Source organism: Biomphalaria glabrata, chromosome 5 (genome assembly GCF_947242115.1).
Source record: "Biomphalaria glabrata chromosome 5, xgBioGlab47.1, whole genome shotgun sequence".
In the NCBI taxonomy this organism is placed as follows: domain Eukaryota; kingdom Metazoa; phylum Mollusca; class Gastropoda; family Planorbidae; genus Biomphalaria; species Biomphalaria glabrata.
Window position 1 is genome coordinate 26853723 of NC_074715.1, and position 21344 is coordinate 26875066.

The 21344-nt window shown below is 36.0% G+C and overlaps 1 protein-coding gene across 1 annotated transcript in view; it reads right to left on the reverse strand.

Annotated features, from left to right (window-relative positions):
* LOC106063053 (vesicular inhibitory amino acid transporter-like) overlaps positions 1-21344 on the reverse strand; it is a 34148-nt gene extending 12804 nt beyond the window's left edge. Inside the window, exons 1-4 of the mRNA XM_056029897.1 lie at positions 20901-21344; positions 17631-17747; positions 8210-8416; positions 1193-1423 (exon numbers count right to left, since the gene is read on the reverse strand). Coding sequence (XP_055885872.1) covers positions 1193-1423; positions 8210-8416; positions 17631-17744 — 552 coding nt within the window. The 5' untranslated portion in view covers positions 17745-17747; positions 20901-21344. The remainder of the gene's footprint in view (positions 1-1192; positions 1424-8209; positions 8417-17630; positions 17748-20900) is intronic.

Consider the following 21344-nt stretch of genomic DNA (forward strand, 5'->3'; position numbering starts at 1 on the left):
ATTCTAATATGAATTTATAGTCCCTTAATACATTGCAAATAAAACCGATTTGTTCTTTGAAAAGATTAGATACCCCACATATTTAGATTAAGGTTTTGAGGATCGCCGCCGAAAAAAAATTAATAATATTCAATAAAATTGTAGTATACATTGTGATTTATACTCCTAAATTTATTTAACTAGAAAAATATGAGATATAGTAAAGGTTGGAAAAAGTCGACTAGGAAAAGAGTATCTGGCTTTTGAACTCATCTCAATCGTGACTGTTATATTGAAAAATTTCGTTTGAATTATAACTTTTCCAAAGCAAAGTCTTTCTTAAAATAGTTATGATAAATTCATGTCAAATTACACAAACTCTGCCTGGAAAGGGCAAGGGCGGTAAAATGAAAACTATTAATTCTCGCTCCTTTTTATAATTTCTGCTATTGATTTCATTTTGCATTAAAGAATAGGGGTTGGGCGACTCGATATAAGAATTAACTTTATAGCATATATAAATGATATTAGTGACAGATTTTTTTAATTTTGTAATTTCTTACTATAATACAATAAGAAAAAGTATTGATTTGTCCGATGGGGGGAAGGGGATTGCATGTATCGCACTTCCACCTGTTTATACTATATAGATATTCGACTAATTTTGTTCACATACTATGATTTCTCCATAAAAGTAGGACCGCCCCCCCCCCACTCAAAGGGTTTAGATGGGAAGGGCGGTGGAGGTATTCGCTCTTCCCCTTCCAATCGGCCAACAGGCGAACGAAATTATATAAAGACCGGTTAAAATACCAATAACAAGTTTTAATCATATAGATATTTAATTGATTCTGTTAGCAAGCTGTGATTTCTACAAATAAATAGGACCGCCCCCCCCACTCGAAAGTTTATGGTGGGGGGGGGCGGATTGATGCCATCGCCCCCTCCCGACCCTACCAAATCGGCCAAAATACTAGAAAGGGGGGGGCGAAATAATCAAAAAATAGGTTGAAATATAAATAATTAGTATATATTATTAACATAAGTAATAAATTCGCATACAAATTGTGGGAATTCTATACTATAATTCGTCCGCCCCCCCCGCCCCCCCTGGATCCGCCAGTGGCCCATTGGACAATTTAGATTATTACCTGAGCCCAGTGGACAATTCTAAATTATTACCTGAGCGCAGTGGACAATTCTAGATTATTACCTGAGCGCAGTGGACAATTCTAGCACCATACCGTGCTCCCCACACGGCTGTTGCAATCTCCACATAGCTTGATCTAACTCTGACGCGGTGACCCATGGGGTCAAGGTCGTACAGACAGTCAACGAGGATGTTTCCGGTGTGACAACAGATGTAGGCTACCAGTACCATGGCCACCACTGCCCAGTAACCGCCCTGCAGTACGGTGAAGGGGAAGCTGACAATGAACATGCCCTTTGGAAATGCAGAGAACAAAACAAACTAGGTGAAGGCCAAGGATTAGTTCAAAGGTTATAGTGGAGGTAAATTACAGACTTCTAAAAAAAATAATTCATTGTACAGTAATACCTCGTGGCTTTATTTTTTTAAAAGTAGTAAACTTCATAAGAGGAAAAAAAAATACATTCTATGTCCGTAGTTGGCAAGTCAGATTGAGACTCATTGATATAGAAGGCCTGAACACTTACCTGCGACGTCGCAACCTGTGGGAAGTTTAGACCAATACAGGGTCGGACTGGGTGTCAAAATCGGCCGGGCATCTATATTTCGTCCGGCCCATAAATTGTATATTATATGACGGACATCCTATTCTAAGTCAACATGTCCTCAAAATCATTCTGTCAAGTTTGATAATGTATCGATAGCTGTACACATGCATACAGTGACTATAAATACTTCACTCAGAGGGCCTCTTGTAAGAGAATACTAGAAAACCTTCCACAATTTAACACGTGTCTTAGTGACATCCATGCGACATTTATCTTTTAAAACAGACGTGATTTCAAAAAAAAAAAGATGATTACTGTGGTCCTACAGGCCCATTTAGGTACCGGTCCACCGGGCATTTGCCCGAATGCCCATATAGCCAGTCCGCCCCTGGACCAATAGCTCGTTGCCACGTCAGAGTTCTGACCTTACGCAATATGCTTTAGCGTAGAAAATAGATAAGTTACTGGATGTGCAGAAACACCACAGACAAAGTAGACCATGTGAGGACAAAGACTTAAATGTGAACTATAAATAAAAAAAATACCATCACAAGACTGCATACTCTAGTCCACTGAGGTACGGTACATCTCTTTTTAAAATTAATTTATTCCTCAAATTCCACTTTTCATATTTTTTGTAATGTCCAATCTTCACATCTGTGTTTTGGCATTGAGAAAATAGGAAGACAAAGAATATATTTACATAATCAATATTATTTGAAACTAAGCAGCACCAGATTCTTTCTGTCAGACACAGTACACGTTGTCAATGTTTCGTTAACTAGTATCGATACTCTAGAGTAAGACACATTTTTGGACGTGTTGGCCACTAAACTGAATGTCAAGCATACTAAGCGCTTTAGTACAAAATGGAGTGCAATCTCTAGTCTTTCTGTCTGTTACAAAGCACTACATGTAACAGTATTAAAGACTTTCTTCATTAGATTTGAATTCTATTTCATTTTATTCTCTGTAAACTTGTCGCAAAAAAAAAAAAGTCAATAAAATAGTTAAATTGTTGTAAAGTTGTATCCTGAGAGGGAAGACATATGTTCAGTATTGACAGTGTATTGACAGTGTATTGACAGTGTATTGACAGTGTATTGACAGTGTAATGCAGTCGGGACAAAAAAAAAGTTGAAGTATAACATGCAACTGATTCCTGCAAGTGAAAGGGCCACAATTCAATTTCATTCGGTTGGTTCGGTATTTGACTTGAAATGTTTGACAAACTTTGTTCTCAACTCATCAATAGAAGCGATGTCTTTCTGTCGTGTCACCGCATCAGGTCAAGTGGGGGGGGGGGGGGCTCAAGGAAAGTCTGACTTTTTAAGTTTCTCAGAATTGGAAAGAACGTAAAGAAAATTGAGAGAGAGAGAGAGAAAGAGAGAGAAAGAGAGAGAGAGAAAGAGAGAGAGAGAAAGAGAGAGAAAGAGAGAGAAAGAGAGAGAGAGAGAAAGAGAGAGAGAGAGAGAGAAAGAGAGAGAACGAGAGAGAGAAAGAGAGAGAAAGAGAGAGAGAGAAAGAGAGAGAGAGAGAGAAAGAGAGAAAGAGAGAGAGAGAGAAAGAGAGAGAAAGAGAGAGAAGAGAGAGAGAGAAAGAGAGAGAGAGAGAAAGAGAGAGAACGAAGAGAGAGAAAGAGAGAGAAAGAGAGAGAGAGAGAGAGTACTGTTCGAGGTAGTGATAGAGATAGATAGAAGAGAGCAGGTATTAAGAGAAGGAGAGAGAAAGAGGTATGTAATAGATATAGTGCTTTAAGGTAGAGAGAGAGAGAGAGAGAGGTGATGAAAGGGAAAGGGAGAAGGTAGTGATAGACAAAGGTATTACGAGAGAAACAGAGAAGTAGTTAAAGAGAGTAGTGAGTGAATGATATAGAGAGAGTGAAAATGAGAGTGAGAGAGAGTGAAAGAAGACCCCCAAAGAGACTAGATTGATAAAAAGATAGCGAGCGAGAGAGAGAGAGAGAGAGAGAGAGAGAGAGAGAGAGAGAGAGAGTAAGAAAGATGAGGACAGAAAATGAAAAACAAACGTCTTGCTGACTCCCAACATTCGTCTCTCAATGTCACGACGTCCACGGGCGGTGGTAGTTAAAACAAATCATGAATCCTATCCACGGGACTAATTTTTCTCTGCGTAGGAGCTCATTTTTTTTATTCAAAGTTTTTTTTTTACGAAACGTGGGGTGAGGAGGATGAAATATGGGTGTGGCGTCAACAAAACCCTCACCCTCTACTCATCCGCCTCCACCCCTCCGTCCCCAAAAGCTCGTGCCTGTACTTCGATTTTTTTTCTTCTTCTCTCCTGAGCAGACGACTGCAGAAGGATCGATTCCAAGAACGGTGCACCTTGTCGCCAGAATGTGAGAATCAGTGTAGGGGCAGGGGAACACGACGGCCATCTCTCAAAGTGATCGCGCTATGGGACGCAGGACAAACACAACGTGTGATTAGTATTCGATTTTCTCGGGGGTCCTTAGTAGCTAATTCCCCAACCGATTTCGTTCACCCCAAATATCGCACCCCCTCTTTTTTTTTAAATCGATTATCTCTAAAATAAACGATAAAACATCAACATTTTTGGTGTTTGGGTTTCAAAATTGGCCAAGAGTTCTTTTATTTTTTTACTTACAGATTTGAAGACAAAATTGATATAAAAATTGTTTTCTTTGATGAGACTGAAGCATACGTGAACTGAAGGTTATCATTTGTCTTTAATATCCAAGGACAATCTATGAAGCAGACGTGAACTGAAGGTTATCATTTGTCTTTAATGTCTAAGGACAATCCTCTGAGCAATGTTTCACACTTGTTGTTGTTCACAGATTTATTCTTAGAGAATTCTGTCGTCTGAGCAATCAACGTATTTTGTGTGTGTGTGTGTTGTTGTCTTGAGATTTCCTTAAATGCCAACTTTAATTTTTCAACAAAATAACATAATTATTATATTTTGATTACAACTTAGGCGATTTCCGTATTCCCCAGCCTAACTCCTATTTATAATTTGAAGAGCTTTAATGTCTACACACAAATTGCGTATGTCTCAAATCTTTGAGTTGGCTACGTCCGTATTTCATTTGATGTTGACAGGAGTGGACGAAGAGGTGCCAAGTACTTTGCTTTCCACTAACAATGCTGTCGGTATACATAAAGCCAATTTTCTATAGTAGTAAAATACTCTAAAAACGAGATATTTGATTTTAGTAGAAATAGATCTAGTTACAACACATCTTAAGAGATAGACGACATTATTTCATCAAGTTATGGACTCCGAAGAACTAAATTTACATCCAAGAAAAGAGGGGAAAGTGTCGCCTTACGTTCGGCGTAATGTTGTGTGTCGCCAAGCGGCCTTTCTACGTCATCTCCACCTGTCTCATTCCGAAGCTGCCTGCAACCAGCTGTTTACTTCTAGGTCAGTTCAAACAAGTTGGCGCCTCAGCGGCTCTCGATAGTGTTTCTTGGCATCTCTTTGCCACTGACCACCTTTCAGCTCCTCTAAAAAGACTGCCATTGGCCTACGTTCGTCCACCATATGAGACACGTGCCCTGCGCAGCGAAACTTTCAAACTATAAACAGTCCCTCTATACTGTCCATACTGGCTGGCATTCGCAAGAACATCGGTGCGGTCTTGTCATCTTATGTCCATGTTGGAGCGCAAACACATTTCCGTTACAGACAGACCACACAAATTTATTATTCGCTATTCATAATTATTCTTCGCTTTCAATTTATACTTAACAATGTCTACATAAAAAAAAAAGATTTCCCCAAATGTATTCTCACATTATTTCTCTACTTCAATTGTATTTTACTTGCAAATAAAAACATTTATTGTAGTTTTGGTTCAATCATTGTAGATCGATTTATCATAGAAGAAAAGAGGAATTAAAATCTGCCGAGATCTGTTTGATTATTGTTTTATAAATGTTTATTTTTTTTCTTAAATTGTTTACAAGTTAAAAGCGGTGAGCCATGTAGGTGACTTTTACTTTTGGTGAAAAGGCTTGAAGAGCTTACATAATATTGGTGCACAAATGTTTAATTAGGCCTACTGGTTCATGACCACTTATTATTATATAGAAAGAAATATTTTAGTCTAGTGCTGTAAGCGACGTCAGTAAAAAGACGGCGGTGTCAAGTTTTTTTCTTTTGACGTCTTTTAAAGTAAAAGTCTAGCCAAAAGTAATTGAACGATAATGATAGGAATTTAAAACCAAAATAACTGTTGACCTCGAGTTTTCCTCATCTGGCCAAAAATATTAGAATTATTATTTTTCTCATTTATATTAATATACCTTGAAATTTTAAAGAAAATCGTTAGAGCCATTTTCGAAATGAAATCTATCTATCTATCTATCTATCTATCTATCTATCTATCTATCTATCTATCTATCTATCTATCTATCTATCTATCTATCTATCTATCTATCTATCTATCTATCTCATTCTCTCTCTCTCCCTGTACACATATATACACGAATGGCTCGTAGTTTAAGAGTATAGGATACAACAAGGCAGACCAATGCTTCAAATATCAACATAAATCAAATGAGACAAAGTTCCCCAGCAAGTCTTCAACTACGTAGCCTACCTACATAAAACAAAGGAGGCAAAGTTCCCCAGCAAGTGTTCAACTATGTAGCCTACCTACATAAAACAAAGGAGGCAAAGTTCCCCAGCAAGTGTTCAACTATGTAGCCTACCTACATAAAACAAAGGAGGCAAAGTTCCCCAGCAAGTGTTCAACTATGTAGCCTACCTACATAAAACAAAGGAGGCAAAGTTCCCCAGCAAGTGTTCAACTATGTAGCCTACCTACATAAAACAAAGGAGGCAAAGTTCCCCAGCAAGTGTTCAACTATGTAGCCTACCTACATAAAACAAAAGAGGCAAAGTTCCCCAGCAAGTGTTCAACTATGTAGCCTACCTACATAAAACAAAGGAGGCAAAGTTCCCCATCAAGTGTTCAACTATGTAGTCTACCTACATAAAACAAAGGAGGCAAAGTTCCCCAGCAAGTGTTCAACTATATAGCCTACCTACATAAAACAAAGGAGGCAAAGTTCCCCATCAAGTGTTCAACTATATAGCCTACCTACATAAAACAAAGGAGGCAAAGTTCCCCAGCAAGTGTTCAACTATGTAGCCTACCTACATAAAACAAAGGAGGCAAAGTTCCCCATCAAGTGTTCAACTATAAAGCCTACCTACATAAAACAAAGGAGGCAAAGTTCCCCAGCAAGTGTTCAACTATAAAGCCTACCTACATAAAACAAAGGAGGCAAAGTTCCCCAGCAAGTGTTCAACTATGTAGCCTACCTACATAAAACAAAGGAGGCAAAGTTCCCCATCAAGTGTTCAACTATGTAGCCTACCTACATAAAACAAAGGAGGCAAAGTTCCCCATCAAGTGTTCAACTATAAAGCCTACCTACATAAAACAAAGGAGGCAAAGTTCCCCAGCAAGTGTTCAACTATGTAGCCTACCTACATAAAACAATGGAGGCAAAGTTCCCCATCAAGTCTTCAACTATGTAGCCTACCTACATAAAACAAAGGAGGCAAAGTTCCACAACAAGTGTTCAACTATAAAGCCTACCTACATAAAACAAAGGAGGCAAAGTTCCCCATCAAGTGTTCAATTACGTAGCCTATCTATATAAAACAAAGGAGGCAAAATTCCCGAGCAAGTCTTCAACTACGTAGCCTACCTACATAAAACAAAAGAGGCAAAGTTCCCGAGCAAATCTTCAACTACGTAGCCTACCTACATAAAACAAAGGAGGCAAAGTTCCCGAGCAAGTCTTCAACTATGTAGCCTACCTATATAAAACAAAGGAGGCAAAGTTCCCCAACAAGTCTTCAACTATGTAGCCTACCTACATAAAACAAAGGAGGCAAAGTTCCCGAGCAAATCTTCAACTACGTAGCCTACCTACATAAAACAAAGGAGGCAAAGTTCCCGAGCAAATCTTCAACTACGTAGCCTACCTACATAAAACAAAGGAGGCAAAGTTCCCGAGCAAATCTTCAACTACGTAGCCTACCTACATAAAACAAAGGAGGCAAAGTTCCCCAGGACCTCACCAATCGTCAACAAACATTCAGCCGCATGCTTCCCTATTTCTTCTATACAACTTACGACCTTATTTAAATCAACAATAGTTATCACGTGACCGTTCGTTTAGGTGAAAGAGGTCTATTATCTACATACTACATACAATACAAGTGATACAATTTTAGATGTCTTTAAAAAAATAAAGGAGACCAAGTTTTTCAAAATATACTAAACGAATAAATGCCATCGAAAAGTTTCCGAAATCTGTAATAGTTTGAATTATTACATTACTTTTATATCAGTAGGCCTATGTGTAACAAACTAGAAGCACTTCTTTCAGATCTATGGGGGCAAAGGATGTATTATTATTATTATAGCTTTTATAAAGCGCTACTTGCTCTAAAATAGATAAAGATTTACTGTTACAGGTGTAAACTACTGTTTAGAAAGATATTCTCTAGACATTGGTTTTACCTGAATGGCATTGGTGACATTCCATCCAGCTTGCCACTCGGTTATCTTGTCTCTAGGATCTCCGCAAATCTCTGCTTCTTCAACTTCCAGATCATCTTGAAAGGGGCTAAACTCTCCCGGATTTTCAGCGTGTTCTGAGGGGCTTTTGTTTTTACCAGTGTGATTGAAAAGTCTATTTTTCATTGGATGAGACTCAATGATCTGAGACTTAAAGAAAGGTAAAATATGTAACAATTATATCAATAGAAAAGAAGTAAAAAATATCCAAGACGCGAGGAAAATAAATTACAAACAGATCTACAATTCAAAAGTTTATCAACTAGTAATAGTAAACTAAGAATAAACTAAAAGTATATATAGCCTGTCGTGTCTCACGCATGCGATTCAGTGATCATCTAGTTTAGAGGTTGTCAAACAGTTTTGGCCCAGGCACCCATTTATAAATAAAAAAAATGGCTCTCGGATCGCTAAGAGCTGCATAAATACATATTTGTATGTAAGTAACCAATGTAAATAAGAACAACAAAAAACAAACCAAACCAACTTTATTCTGATGAAACATTGTTTATTGAGTTTTTAGCATTTGTTTAAAAATAATGACTTCAGTTCCTCCGCGATTGGGATCTGAGTTTGTCCACAGGGTTCAATACTCAGTCGGGAGTATGCAGGTGAAGACTGTCTTCAAATCTTTGCTTTAGCTCGTCATAGAATAGTCTGTAATAGACAAGTGTGGGGCGAGTGGATTGTCATTGAAATTATCCGATCGGATAAACTGGCTTTTAGCGTAGAAATTGTTTTCATTGCATACAATTTTCATCTTTCTGCTGAACATTGAGTCGTCTGCCGGACCCTTCGGACTACAGTTTGAGAACCACTCATCTATTGACAGAGAAGCTTCGGTAAGAGGAATTGGTGAAGAGCCATCTCCAATCCAGCCATCTCACCTTCCCGTCGGCCAAGCGTCATAATAGGACTCTAGCTCGACTCTTAATGTACACTCACCGGGAAATACTGCATTACTCACTGATCTTCGGACTCGAAGACTAGCCTTATTATTATTATTATTATATATATCATGGGCGTAGCCAGGGGGGGGGGGGGTTCTTGGGGTTCAACCCCCCCCCCCCGAAATGAAATTCCCCCCCCCCCCGCTGCGGGGGGGGGGATCGGTATTTAGTGACTGATTTTTTGCTTTGATTTTGTTTATTTTAGGTGAGATTTTAATACTAAACTATCACTTGCCCCAGCACAGTAAAGAAGGTTTTGAGTTTAAACCCCCCTACCAGGGGTTTTTGAGTTTAAAACCCCTGTCAAGGAGGTTTTGAGTTTAAAACCCCATACCAGGGGGGTTCGAGTTTAAAACCCCCTACCAGGGGTTTTCGCATTTAAATTCCTTCTTTTATGAAACAAAACAAAAAAAAAATGCAAACGACAATATCCCAAATTTCACGAGCACAGTTAATGAAGATTTTGATTTTTAAACTCCCTCCAAAATTTATGATAAACCCCCTCTTCAATATGAAAAAAGAAAATTACTCCCTCAAAATTCTATGAGCTTAGCCAAAGGGGTTTTGAATTAACCCCCACCCCCTCTTCAGTAGGCTTTGAAGCTAAAAAATACCTTTTCAATACCCGGTATTAAAAAAAAGCAAATTACGCACTCAAAGTGTTATGAGCGTAGCTAAATGGGATTTAAACCCCCCTTCAGCGGGGTTTGAAGGTAAAAAATACCTCTTTAATATTAAAAACAAAGCAAATTATACACTCAACATGTTATGAGTATATTCAAAGGAATTTTGAGTTTAAATTCCCCTCCAGTGGAGTTAAAGTGGAGTGAAGCTAAAAATTACATCTTCAATATAAAAAAAAGAAAATACACACTCAGAAATCTATGAGCGTTGCCAAAATGAGTTTTGAGTTTAAACCCCCCTTCAGAGTGGTTTTATGCTAAAAAAAATACCTCTTCAATATAAAAAAAAGCAAATTACACACTAAAATTATTTGAGCGTAGCCAAGACAATTGGGGGTTTTGAGTTTAAATCTCTCTCCTACAGATGGCTTTTTTAAAAGTTTAAAACCCCTCCAGATGGTATTGAGTTTAAACCCCCCTTCAGAGTGGTTTTATGCTAAAAAAAATACCTCTTCAATATAAAAAAAAGCAAATTACACACTAAAATTATTTGAGCGTAGCCAAGACAATTGGGGGTTTTGAGTTTAAATCTCTCTCCTACAGATGGCTTTTTTAAAAGTTTAAAACCCCTCCAGATGGTATTGAGTTTAAATCCCCCTACAGAACGTTTTGAGGTAGAAAACCTCTACCCTCAATATTATTCTAAAGCAAACTACAGTTACTAAATTCTATGACCGTAGCTAAATGGGGTTTTGAATTTAAAAAACAACACAACTGCAGAGATTTTTTTAGTTTAAAACCCCCAACAGATGGTTTTGACGATAAAACTTCCCTTTCGATATAAAATCTAAAGCAAACTATAATCACTTAATTCCAAGAGCGTATTCAAGAGAGGTTACATATTTCTACCAGTGGCGGGGCTCAATTAATAAAGTACAGTGAATAGTTATCTGCCGAAATTGAAAAACACTAAATGTGGCTCAACAAAGGTGGCTAAGAAAGATTTTAGGAGTCAATTATAGAGATCGGGTCTAAATAAAGGAGTATTGTGACAGAGCGTCGCATGAGGTTTGCAGGTCATTTTCTCCGACAAAATGAATTACGCATAAGATCTTCAGCTGTCACACAGACATACTATACTGACCACTGGTCAACTGTACACTGAACTGTTTTAAGACAGCATGTAGTACATCCCTTTTATACTATCCCGCACTAACGTATATAAATATGCGGAAGTACAATCATAAAATCTGACACTAACCTATAAAAATAAAATATATAAAAATAGCTCTAACCTATACAACAAAAAATACATTTAAAAAATAGCTAAAATTGCTTATAAAACTAGCTCTGGGAGCGCAAGCTCACACAGGTATCAATATTTTCAGAAAGAACATCAGAATTAAATTCTATCAAAGACAAATGACAGAGAAGAATGGAGAAAGAAGGTTGACAGATATTGTGTGGTGCTCCAGCAGACCAAGGATAGGTGAAAGTGAATGTTAGTTAGATATGAACCTGGCCTAACTGATGTCTTATAATAAATATCTAATTGATCTAATTGTTTTGTAAAGGCTTAATCTCTTATTCAAGAAAAAAACATTTCCGTAAAAAAAAACCTGTTAAGTGTGCTATTTCTCTTCTTCTTCTTATATGATACAGACGTTACTTCAAAAAAGATAATGATTACGTCCTACGCGTCATGCATTTAGTCATGCACATTAACCAATGACTTAAATTCTGCCAAGTCACTGGTTTTCCTGGCTAGCTCAGGCAACCCATTCCATGCTCTAATAGCGCTAGGGTAGAAGGAGTATTTGTACAAATTTGTCCTAGCATATGGAACGAGGAATATGCCTTTATCTTTGTGTCTTTCTGAGTATTTTTATTAAATTTTGTTTTTGTATTTGAACATTATGGTTCAGTGTTTTATGTATAATTGCTACTTTATATTTAAGTCTTCTGTCCTGAAGGCTTTCTAAATTTAGCGATTTTATTAAAGGTGTTACTCTAGTCAAATGTGAATATTTGTTGGAATCTAACTGCTCTATTTTGTGCCTGTTCCAGTTTCTTGATGTTTTCTTGAGTTGAGGGTTCCCAAACAGAGGATGCGTATTCTATTATTGGTCTAACCAAGATTAAATAACATTTTAGTTTTATGTTCTTATTTGATTTATAGAAATTTCTTTTAATAAATCCTAATGCTTTGTTTGATTTTTTTTTATAGTTTTATCAATATGGGGATTCCATGACAGTTTCTCATTTATTATAACACCTAGGTATTTTGCGTTTTTAGTCTGTGTTACTGGTTTACCATGAATAAGATAAGTGGAATTAATTTGTTTTAGTTTTTTTTTTTTTTTGTTACTTTTAATAACTGACGTTTTTCAGCAGTGAAACACTGACGTTCTCGCGATAATATAAAAAACTACTTATAAATTGTCGTTTTAAATTATGTTCAACTTGTATGCATATTAAATAGATTTTTTCTTTTTCAAAAAAAAAGAAAAATTTTTGTGCGTAAATGTAGTAGTTACTATAACAGAATATAACATAACTTATTTAACTTAGAAATGCAAATGTAATAAAAAAATATTTTTTTTTTGACAAAAAAATCTAAAACCATTTGCATAAATGTGTTAAAAATAAGATGATTATGCGCATCCCCTTTTAAAGAGCCACCCGTGTTTGTTACGATTAATAATGAATTGTTGTAAAAGTGATGTATTTTTATGAAAAAAAAAACTGCTTGCATAAGTGATTTTAAAAATGATATTTTTCGCTTTCAGAAAAGAAAAAAGTAGCTGTTGCATAAGAACTTTGAATGGTCTAAAATATTATGATGTCGGATTTTCTAGTTTACGAGATCTAAACCGGACGGACGGACAAACGGACCGACATTCCACACAAAACTAATAGCGTCTTTTCCCCTTTCGGGAGCCGCTAAAAAATCAAACACAAGGCCCCCGAAGTGGTCTACCCAGACAGGCTTCAATATTTTCAGAAAGAACATCCGAATGAAATTATTTCAAAGACAAATGAGACATAAGAATGGAGAAAGTAGGTTGACAGATCTTGTGTAGTGCCCCAACGGTCCCGCGGATCAAAGAATAGGTGAAAGTGAATGTAAATTTAGATGTGAACCTGGCCTAACTAGTTCCCCTTTTAGTCCTTGTGGCAGATGATGTAAAGTTCATCTGTTTTTGTGGCCTACGGTTAACGAGGGTGTCATGTAGCCAGCACAACGACCAACCGCCTTTACTTTTCCCCAACTAATGTCAGGTACCCATTAGAGCTGAGTGGACTCAGAGGCTCCCAAAGATTCCAAAGTTGAAAATCCCAGTCTTCACCAGGATTCGAACCCAGGACCTCCGGTTCGGAAGTTAAGCGCTTTACCGCTCAGCCACCGCGACTCCCCTGGCCTAACTGATGTCTTATAATTGATCTAATTGTTTTGAAAAGGCTCAATCTCTTATTCGAATCCTCAAAAAAAAAAAAAAAAAAAAAAAAATTTCCCCAATAAAAAAAAATGTTTAGGAAAATAAACTTTACAAGATTACTATTCATTTTAAATTAGGTCTAACTTATAATGCGTACTAATTAGCTTTTTCTCTTTAAAAAACTTCTTGCATAAGTGATTTTAAAAATGATATTTTTCGCTTTCAGAAAAAAAAAAGTAGCCGTTGGATCAGAACTTTGAATGGTCTAAAATATTGTGATGTCGGATTTTCAATATCTTTTCTAGTTTACGAGATCTAAACGGGACGGACGGACAGACGGACAGACATTTCGCACAAAACTAATAGCGTCTTTTCCCCTTTCGGGGGCGCTAATAAATGACAATTATTAAACATCTGTTATTGATGTTCAAAATGAGTTGCAGGAAAAAATAGATTTACAAAATTATATCTTCAGTAAAAATAATGTTAACATAGGAGGCACAACAGAGATGTGGCTGCATTTGAATGTTTCCCCTCTTAGAGGCCATCTGCTGCCAGGTACTTTCCCCTATGCCAATGAGGGCTAAATGGCGCCCGAGTGGATCTTTATAGCGCTTACGGGTGGCACCTCTGTAACTCCGTCCTACTCAAACCTCGCAAAACAAGATCGCCTTTGGCATGTAATCGTCTCCCATGCGGGATCAGTGTTGTTGACAGCATGCAAATGAATAAATAGATGACATTTTGTTCAATTTTGCCTTCTCACGCTTCTATGTAAATGTTTTTTCTTAGAAGGGGGCGATGAAGGGTTTCTTAAAAGAAAAGGGAGGCGGTAGGCCAAAAAAAGGTTGAAGACCACTGGTGTAAACAAACACATTTCGGAAGGTGGAGTGGAAATTAAGTGGACAAATTTGATTCTAATCTAATTTGTTTGCATTTTTAGGTTTCAGGCAAAAATTGTGACTTATAGTCCCAAATGTATTTATAGAATATAAAAATATCAGATTGAGTAAAGGCCCCTACCGCCTCCTCCCCCCCCCCCCCCCACAAGAGTTACAATGACAAACTGTACTAGAAAATGTTTTGAACAGCTAAGTTTTAATGTTCTTCTTGAATGTGGTGAAGCATGATGCTGTTTGACTGGGCCCAAATGTTGTTTGACTGGGCCCAAATGTTGTTTGACTGGGCCCAAATGTTGTTTGACTGCCCCCAAATGTTGTTTGTCTGAGCCCAACGAGAAGCGAGTTCCAAACTTTTGGTCCATGTACTGAAAAAGCTCGCAAAAACTTTTCAGGGAGAATCTTTGAGTCCATGGAGCGTATGGACCCTCATCCTCATGGTTGAGAAATGCTGACTGACGAGATACTTTCCATTTTCTTCTATATGTGTCCACTGATTTATCTTGCAAGAGTTCATTCAAAAGTTACATAATGTAAGCGGAATGTAAGTTTCAATCTCGCTGCCTGGTATGGCAATCTGAGCATTCAAAATAAAAATATTTTAAGTTTCAATATCACTGCCTGATATGGCAATCTGAGCATTCAAAATAAAAATATTTTAAGTTTCAATATCACTGCCTGGTATGGCAATCTGAGCATTCAAAATAAAAATATTTTAAGTTTCAATATCACTGCCTGATATGGCAATCTGAGCATTCAAAATAAAAATATTTTAAGTTTCAATCTCACTGCCTGGTATGGCAATCTGAGCATTCAAAATAAAAATATTTTAGGTTCAATCTCACTGCCTGGTATGGCAATCTGAGCATTCAAAATAAAAATAAGCTTCATAGAATCCTAAATGTTGCCGGTAAAATCATTGGCAAAAACCAAACCCCATTTGGGAAGCTGTTTGAGACAAACATCCTTAAAAAAAGCTAAAAAGATTCTAGAAATAAAAAAATCAGGTTTTGTGATTTTACCATCACAAAAGAGATGCAAGACACCGATAGCAAAGACAAACAGACACAAACAGTCTTTTGTTCCACTGGCAATCAAATCATTAAATAGAAAGTATCTGATATAAACTTATCACATGTAAATTATGAGTGAGAGTGGTGTGAATGTACATTTTGTTTTTGTATAGCTATAATGTTTTGTTTGGTGTAATGCACAAATTGTAAGACAAATTTCCTTACGAACAATAAAGATTATTATTATTATTGTTATTGCAACCTTTTCTTATTGGTTAGTTTTGTGTGTGTGTGTGCCAACTTTACATCTTATCCTCTTCTCTGATTTTCTTTGACCTCAATACAAGATCCACTAACAAATGTTATTAACAGTATGTAGCTGTAATTAGTACTAAAATGTTTACAACCTTTACAAACAACAAATAAAGATTCGTGCACAAACAAACCTATCCTAGCAGACAACATACAAGACAACTAGCGTGCAATTCCAAAACTAAAACTCGCATTGTTTATCCAAACAAATTTCTTTCAACAATTGTACGCGCACTCAACCAGTTAGTAATGGCGGGTCTTTTTTTGTTTAACAAAGCTTATATATAAACTGTGACTCTGTCTGTCAGGTCAAAATTGTGTACATGTTCTCCCACATCCAGTCTCGAATGAAGCTGAAAACTTGCAGGCTTATCCCCTTTATACTTTAAAGTTTGAAACTAACAATCGATTACTATAAAAACTTTAATTTTCATAATCACTTCTCTGGTACAGTGGTTAGTGTGTTTGCTTGAGTAGGCTCGAGTTCAAGTCCAGGTTGCTCAACTTTAATTTTTTTTTTTTAGAAATGCATTTAAAATGTGATACACCCAGATACACCATCTTTCTTTCACACCCCTTTCACAACTGGTCTAGACAAGTGATAGTATTAGAGCGTGTTGAGAAAGCGAAAAGCACAAAATTAAACAAAATTGATTGGTAGAAATATTTCTATTATTGTTAGTTTAGTTTGTTAACACATCTTGGCTACGCTCTTGAAATTAGGTGACTGTAGTTTGCTTTAGATTTTATATCGAAAAGGGAAGTTTTATCGTCAAAATAATTTTTTGAGGGGTTTTAAAGTAAAAAAAATCTGTGTTGTTTTTTTTTAATTTAAAACTCCATTAGCTACTCTCATATAATTTGATACTGTAGTTTGCTTTAGAATAAAATTGAAGAGAGAGGTTTTCAACTTCAAAATTCTCTGTAACTCAAAACCACTAGAGGGGTTTTAAACTTGAAAAAAAAGCCCTCTGGAGGAGTACGTTTAAACTTACCCCCCCCCCTCCTTGGCTTGGCTACACTCATAGAATTTTGAGTGTGTAATTTGCTTTTTTTTATATTGAAGAGGTATTTTTTAGCTTCAAACCCCGCTGGAGGGGGTTTAAGCTCAAAACCCCTTTTGCCTACTATCATAGACTTTTGAGCGTGTAATTTGCTTTTTTTATATTGAAGAAGTATTTTAAGCTTCAAATCCCACTGAAGAGGGGTTTAAACTCAAAACTCCTGTGGCTACGCTCATAGATTTTCGAGTGTGCTATTTGCTTTTTTTATATTGAAGAGATATTTTTTAGCTCTAAACCCGCTGGAAGGGGTTTTTAACACAAAACCCCGCTTGGCCACGCCCATAGAATCTGGTGACTGATGTCTTGTGTTGAAAAGGGGGTTTATCGGAAATTTAGGAGGGGTTTTAAAATCAAACTCTTCCTTAGAGTAATGCTCTTGGATTTGGGGGATTTTTGTAGTTTGCATTCTTTTTTTTTTTCGGTTTTGTTTTATAGAAGAGGGGGATTTGACTGCAAATCCCCCCGGTGAGGGGTTTTAAACTCAAAACCCCCTTAGCTGCGCTGGGGCAAGTGATGGTTTAGCATTAAAATATCACCCCCCCCCCCAACCTACGCCCATGTACTGACGTATATAGATAAAGTCTATTCTTTTACATACAGAGATATTTATGTTGTAGTCTATTCTTGTACTTCAGAGATATTTATGTTGTATCTGTTATTGAACTTACAGAATGCTATGGAATGTTTATGTTTACATGGTGACGGTGAGAAGATGTTAGCGATAGGTTTGTGAATGATGCAAGATAGTTGGTATTTTCTTCAGCTAGGACAGACGAACGAGAGACTGAACCTGTTGTTGTAGTGAGTTAGATTTTGTTAAAAATATTATTACTGAACTCTCGAACATTTATTTTGTGGCATATAAACTTGAATTTGTCTATATTATAATATCATTTATATTGAGTAATGTTCACAATTGAGGTATTGAAGTTATTTCAAGTTTTGTTAGTTAAGATATATTACGCCTACAGCGGTTTAGTTGTCTACCAGCATTTTGGTGCTACAAGTCAACGACCGTCCATAACTCAGAGATATTGATGTGGCACTGTATTCTTGTACTTACTTGTGATTGCCATTTTGCAAAGCCCAGCTTTTCTTCATTGTATTCTGGCGATCTGTATCTCCACTGCAGCTTGACATTCAGAGCCAAATACGCAAGTCTTTCCCTCCAGCTCATCGTCTGTACATACACATGAGATGAATTATATGTGATCTAGTCTGTACATAAACATGGGATGAATTATATGTGATCTAGTCTGTACATAAACATGAGATGAATTATATGTGATCTAGTCTGTACATACACATGAGATGAATTATATGTGATCTAGTCTGTACATAAACATGGGATGAATTATATGTGATCTAGTCTGTACATAAACATGGGATGAATTATATGTGATCTAGTCTGTACATACACATGAGATGAATTATATGTGATCTAATCTGTACATAAACATGGGATGAATTATATGTGATCTAGTCTGTACATAAACATGGGATGAATTATATGTGATCTAGTCTGTACATACACATGAGATGAATTATATGTGATCTAGTCTGTACATAAACATGGGATGAATTATATGTGATCTAGTCTGTACATAAACATGAGATGAATTATATGTGATCTAGTCTGTACATACACATGAGATGAATTATATGTGATCTAGTCTGTACATAAACATGGGATGAATTATATGTGATCTAGTCTGTACATAAACATGAGATGAATTATATGTGATCTAGTCTGTACATAAACATGAGATGAATTATATGTGATCTAGTCTGTACATAAACATGGGATGAATTATATGTGATCTAGTCTGTACATAAACATGGGATGAATTATATGTGATCTAGTCTGTACATAAACATGGGATGAATTATATGTGATCTAGTTTGTACATACACATGAGATGAATTATATGTGATCTAGTCTGTACATACACATGGGATGAATTATATGTGATCTAGTCTGTACATAAACATGAGATGAATTATATATGATCTAGTCTGTACATAAACATGGGATGAATTATATGTGATCTAGTCTGTACATACACATGAGATGAATTATATGTGATCTAGTCTGTACATAAACATGGGATGAATTATATGTGATCTAGTCTGTACATAAACATGGGATGAATTATATGTGATCTAGTCTGTACATAAACATGGGATGAATTATATGTGATCTAGTCTGTACATACACATGAGATGAATTATATGTGATCTAGTCTGTACATAAACATGGGATGAATTATATGTGATCTAGTCTGTACATAAACATGAGATGAATTATATGTGATCTAGTCTGTACATACACATGAGATGAATTATATGTGATCTAGTCTGTACATAAACATGGGATGAATTATATGTGATCTAGTCTGTACATAAACATGAGATGAATTATATGTGATCTAGTCTGTACATAAACATGAGATGAATTATATGTGATCTAGTCTGTACATAAACATGGGATGAATTATATGTGATCTAGTCTGTACATAAACATGGGATGAATTATATGTGATCTAGTCTGTACATAAACATGGGATGAATTATATGTGATCTAGTTTGTACATACACATGAGATGAATTATATGTGATCTAGTCTGTACATACACATGGGATGAATTATATGTGATCTAGTCTGTACATAAACATGAGATGAATTATATATGATCTAGTCTGTACATAAACATGGGATGAATTATATGTGATCTAGTCTGTACATACACATGAGATGAATTATATGTGATCTAGTCTGTACATAAACATGGGATGAATTATATGTGATCTAGTCTGTACATAAACATGGGATGAATTATATGTGATCTAGTCTGTACATACACATGAGATGAATTATATGTGATCTAGTCTGTACATAAACATGGGATGAATTATATGTGATCTAGTCTGTACATAAACATGGGATGAATTATATGTGATCTAGTCTGTACATACACATGAGATGAATTATATGTGATCTAGTCTGTACATAAACATGGGATGAATTATATGTGATCTAGTCTGTACATAAACATGGGATGAATTATATGTGATCTAGTCTGTACATACACATGAGATGAATTATATGTGATCTAGTCTGTACATAAACATGGGATGAATTATATGTGATCTAGTCTGTACATAAACATGGGATGAATTATATGTGATCTAGTCTGTACATACACATGAGATGAATTATATGTGATCTAGTCTGTACATAAACATGGGATGAATTATATGTGATCTAGTCTGTACATAAACATGAGATGAATTATATGTGATCTAGTCTGTACATACACATGAGATGAATTATATGTGATCTAGTCTGTACATAAACATGGGATGAATTATATGTGATCTAGTCTGTACATAAACATGAGATGAATTATATGTGATCTAGTCTGTACATAAACATGAGATGAATTATATGTGATCTAGTCTGTACATAAACATGGGATGAATTATATGTGATCTAGTCTGTACATAAACATGGGATGAATTATATGTGATCTAGTCTGTACATAAACATGGGATGAATTATATGTGATCTAGTTTGTACATACACATGAGATGAATTATATGTGATCTAGTCTGTACATACACATGGGATGAATTATATGTGATCTAGTCTGTACATAAACATGAGATGAATTATATGTGATCTAGTCTGTACATAAACATGAGATGAATTATATGTGATCTAGTCTGTACATACACATGAGATGAATTATGTATCTAGTCTGTACATAAACATGAGATGAATTATATGTGATCTAGTCTGTACATACACATGAGATGAATTATATGTGATCTAGTCTGTACATACACATGAGATGAATTATATGTGATCTAGTCTGTATATAAACATGAGATGAATTATATGTGATCTAGTCTGTACATAAACATGAGATGAATTATATGTGATCTAGTCTGTACATAAACATGAGATGAATTATATTTGATCTAGTCTGCACATAAATATAAAATGAATCATGGACAAGTCTACCAGAATTATATTGTCATTGTAACTTTGCTTGATTCAATTGTAAATTTTAGTGACATTTTTTAGATATTTTTCTAGGCTTTCATACAAAATAAAAGAAACTTCAACAACAAGTTTCAGTGTGTCTACTTTAAAATAGAGGCAAGGGAAGTAAGTGAAAGTAGCAACACATATTTAGGGTATTTTTGTCAAATGTTTTTCTTCATCTTGAAGCTGCAATACTAATCAAACTCTTTTCATCAGCGTAGCTTTAATGAGAGTCTTTCGCTACATTTAATTGGCCCTCCTAAAAACAATGACACCACTTACCTAGCGCGCGATTCAGCAGACGGCACCACAACTCAACCGTCTATACACATCTTGTCAATGTCAACTGTCAAATGATGACCAATCATTTTGCAAGTAATTTGAACAAGTTGATTTAGAAAAACATGTAGTTCAATGTTCACTTTTGGTATTTCGGTTGAATATAAGATTGTAGAGATGCAGCAAACGATATTTAAAGAACGAATCATGCACGACACATGTATTTTATTTGAAAGGAAATCAATATCTAATGCAGGCTAAACATGTTTAGTCTAGTATGTTTAGTATCCACAAGAATGATTTTACAAATGTTTCAAATGTCTTCCTCGAATCTATGAGCTTAGAAGTTAAGAATATGGTTAATAGTGACGGAGAAACTCAGTATTAGAGGGGAGTTTTTTTTTTTTTTTGCCAGTCCAAGACGAGTGCTGCCCATGTCCCCACTCA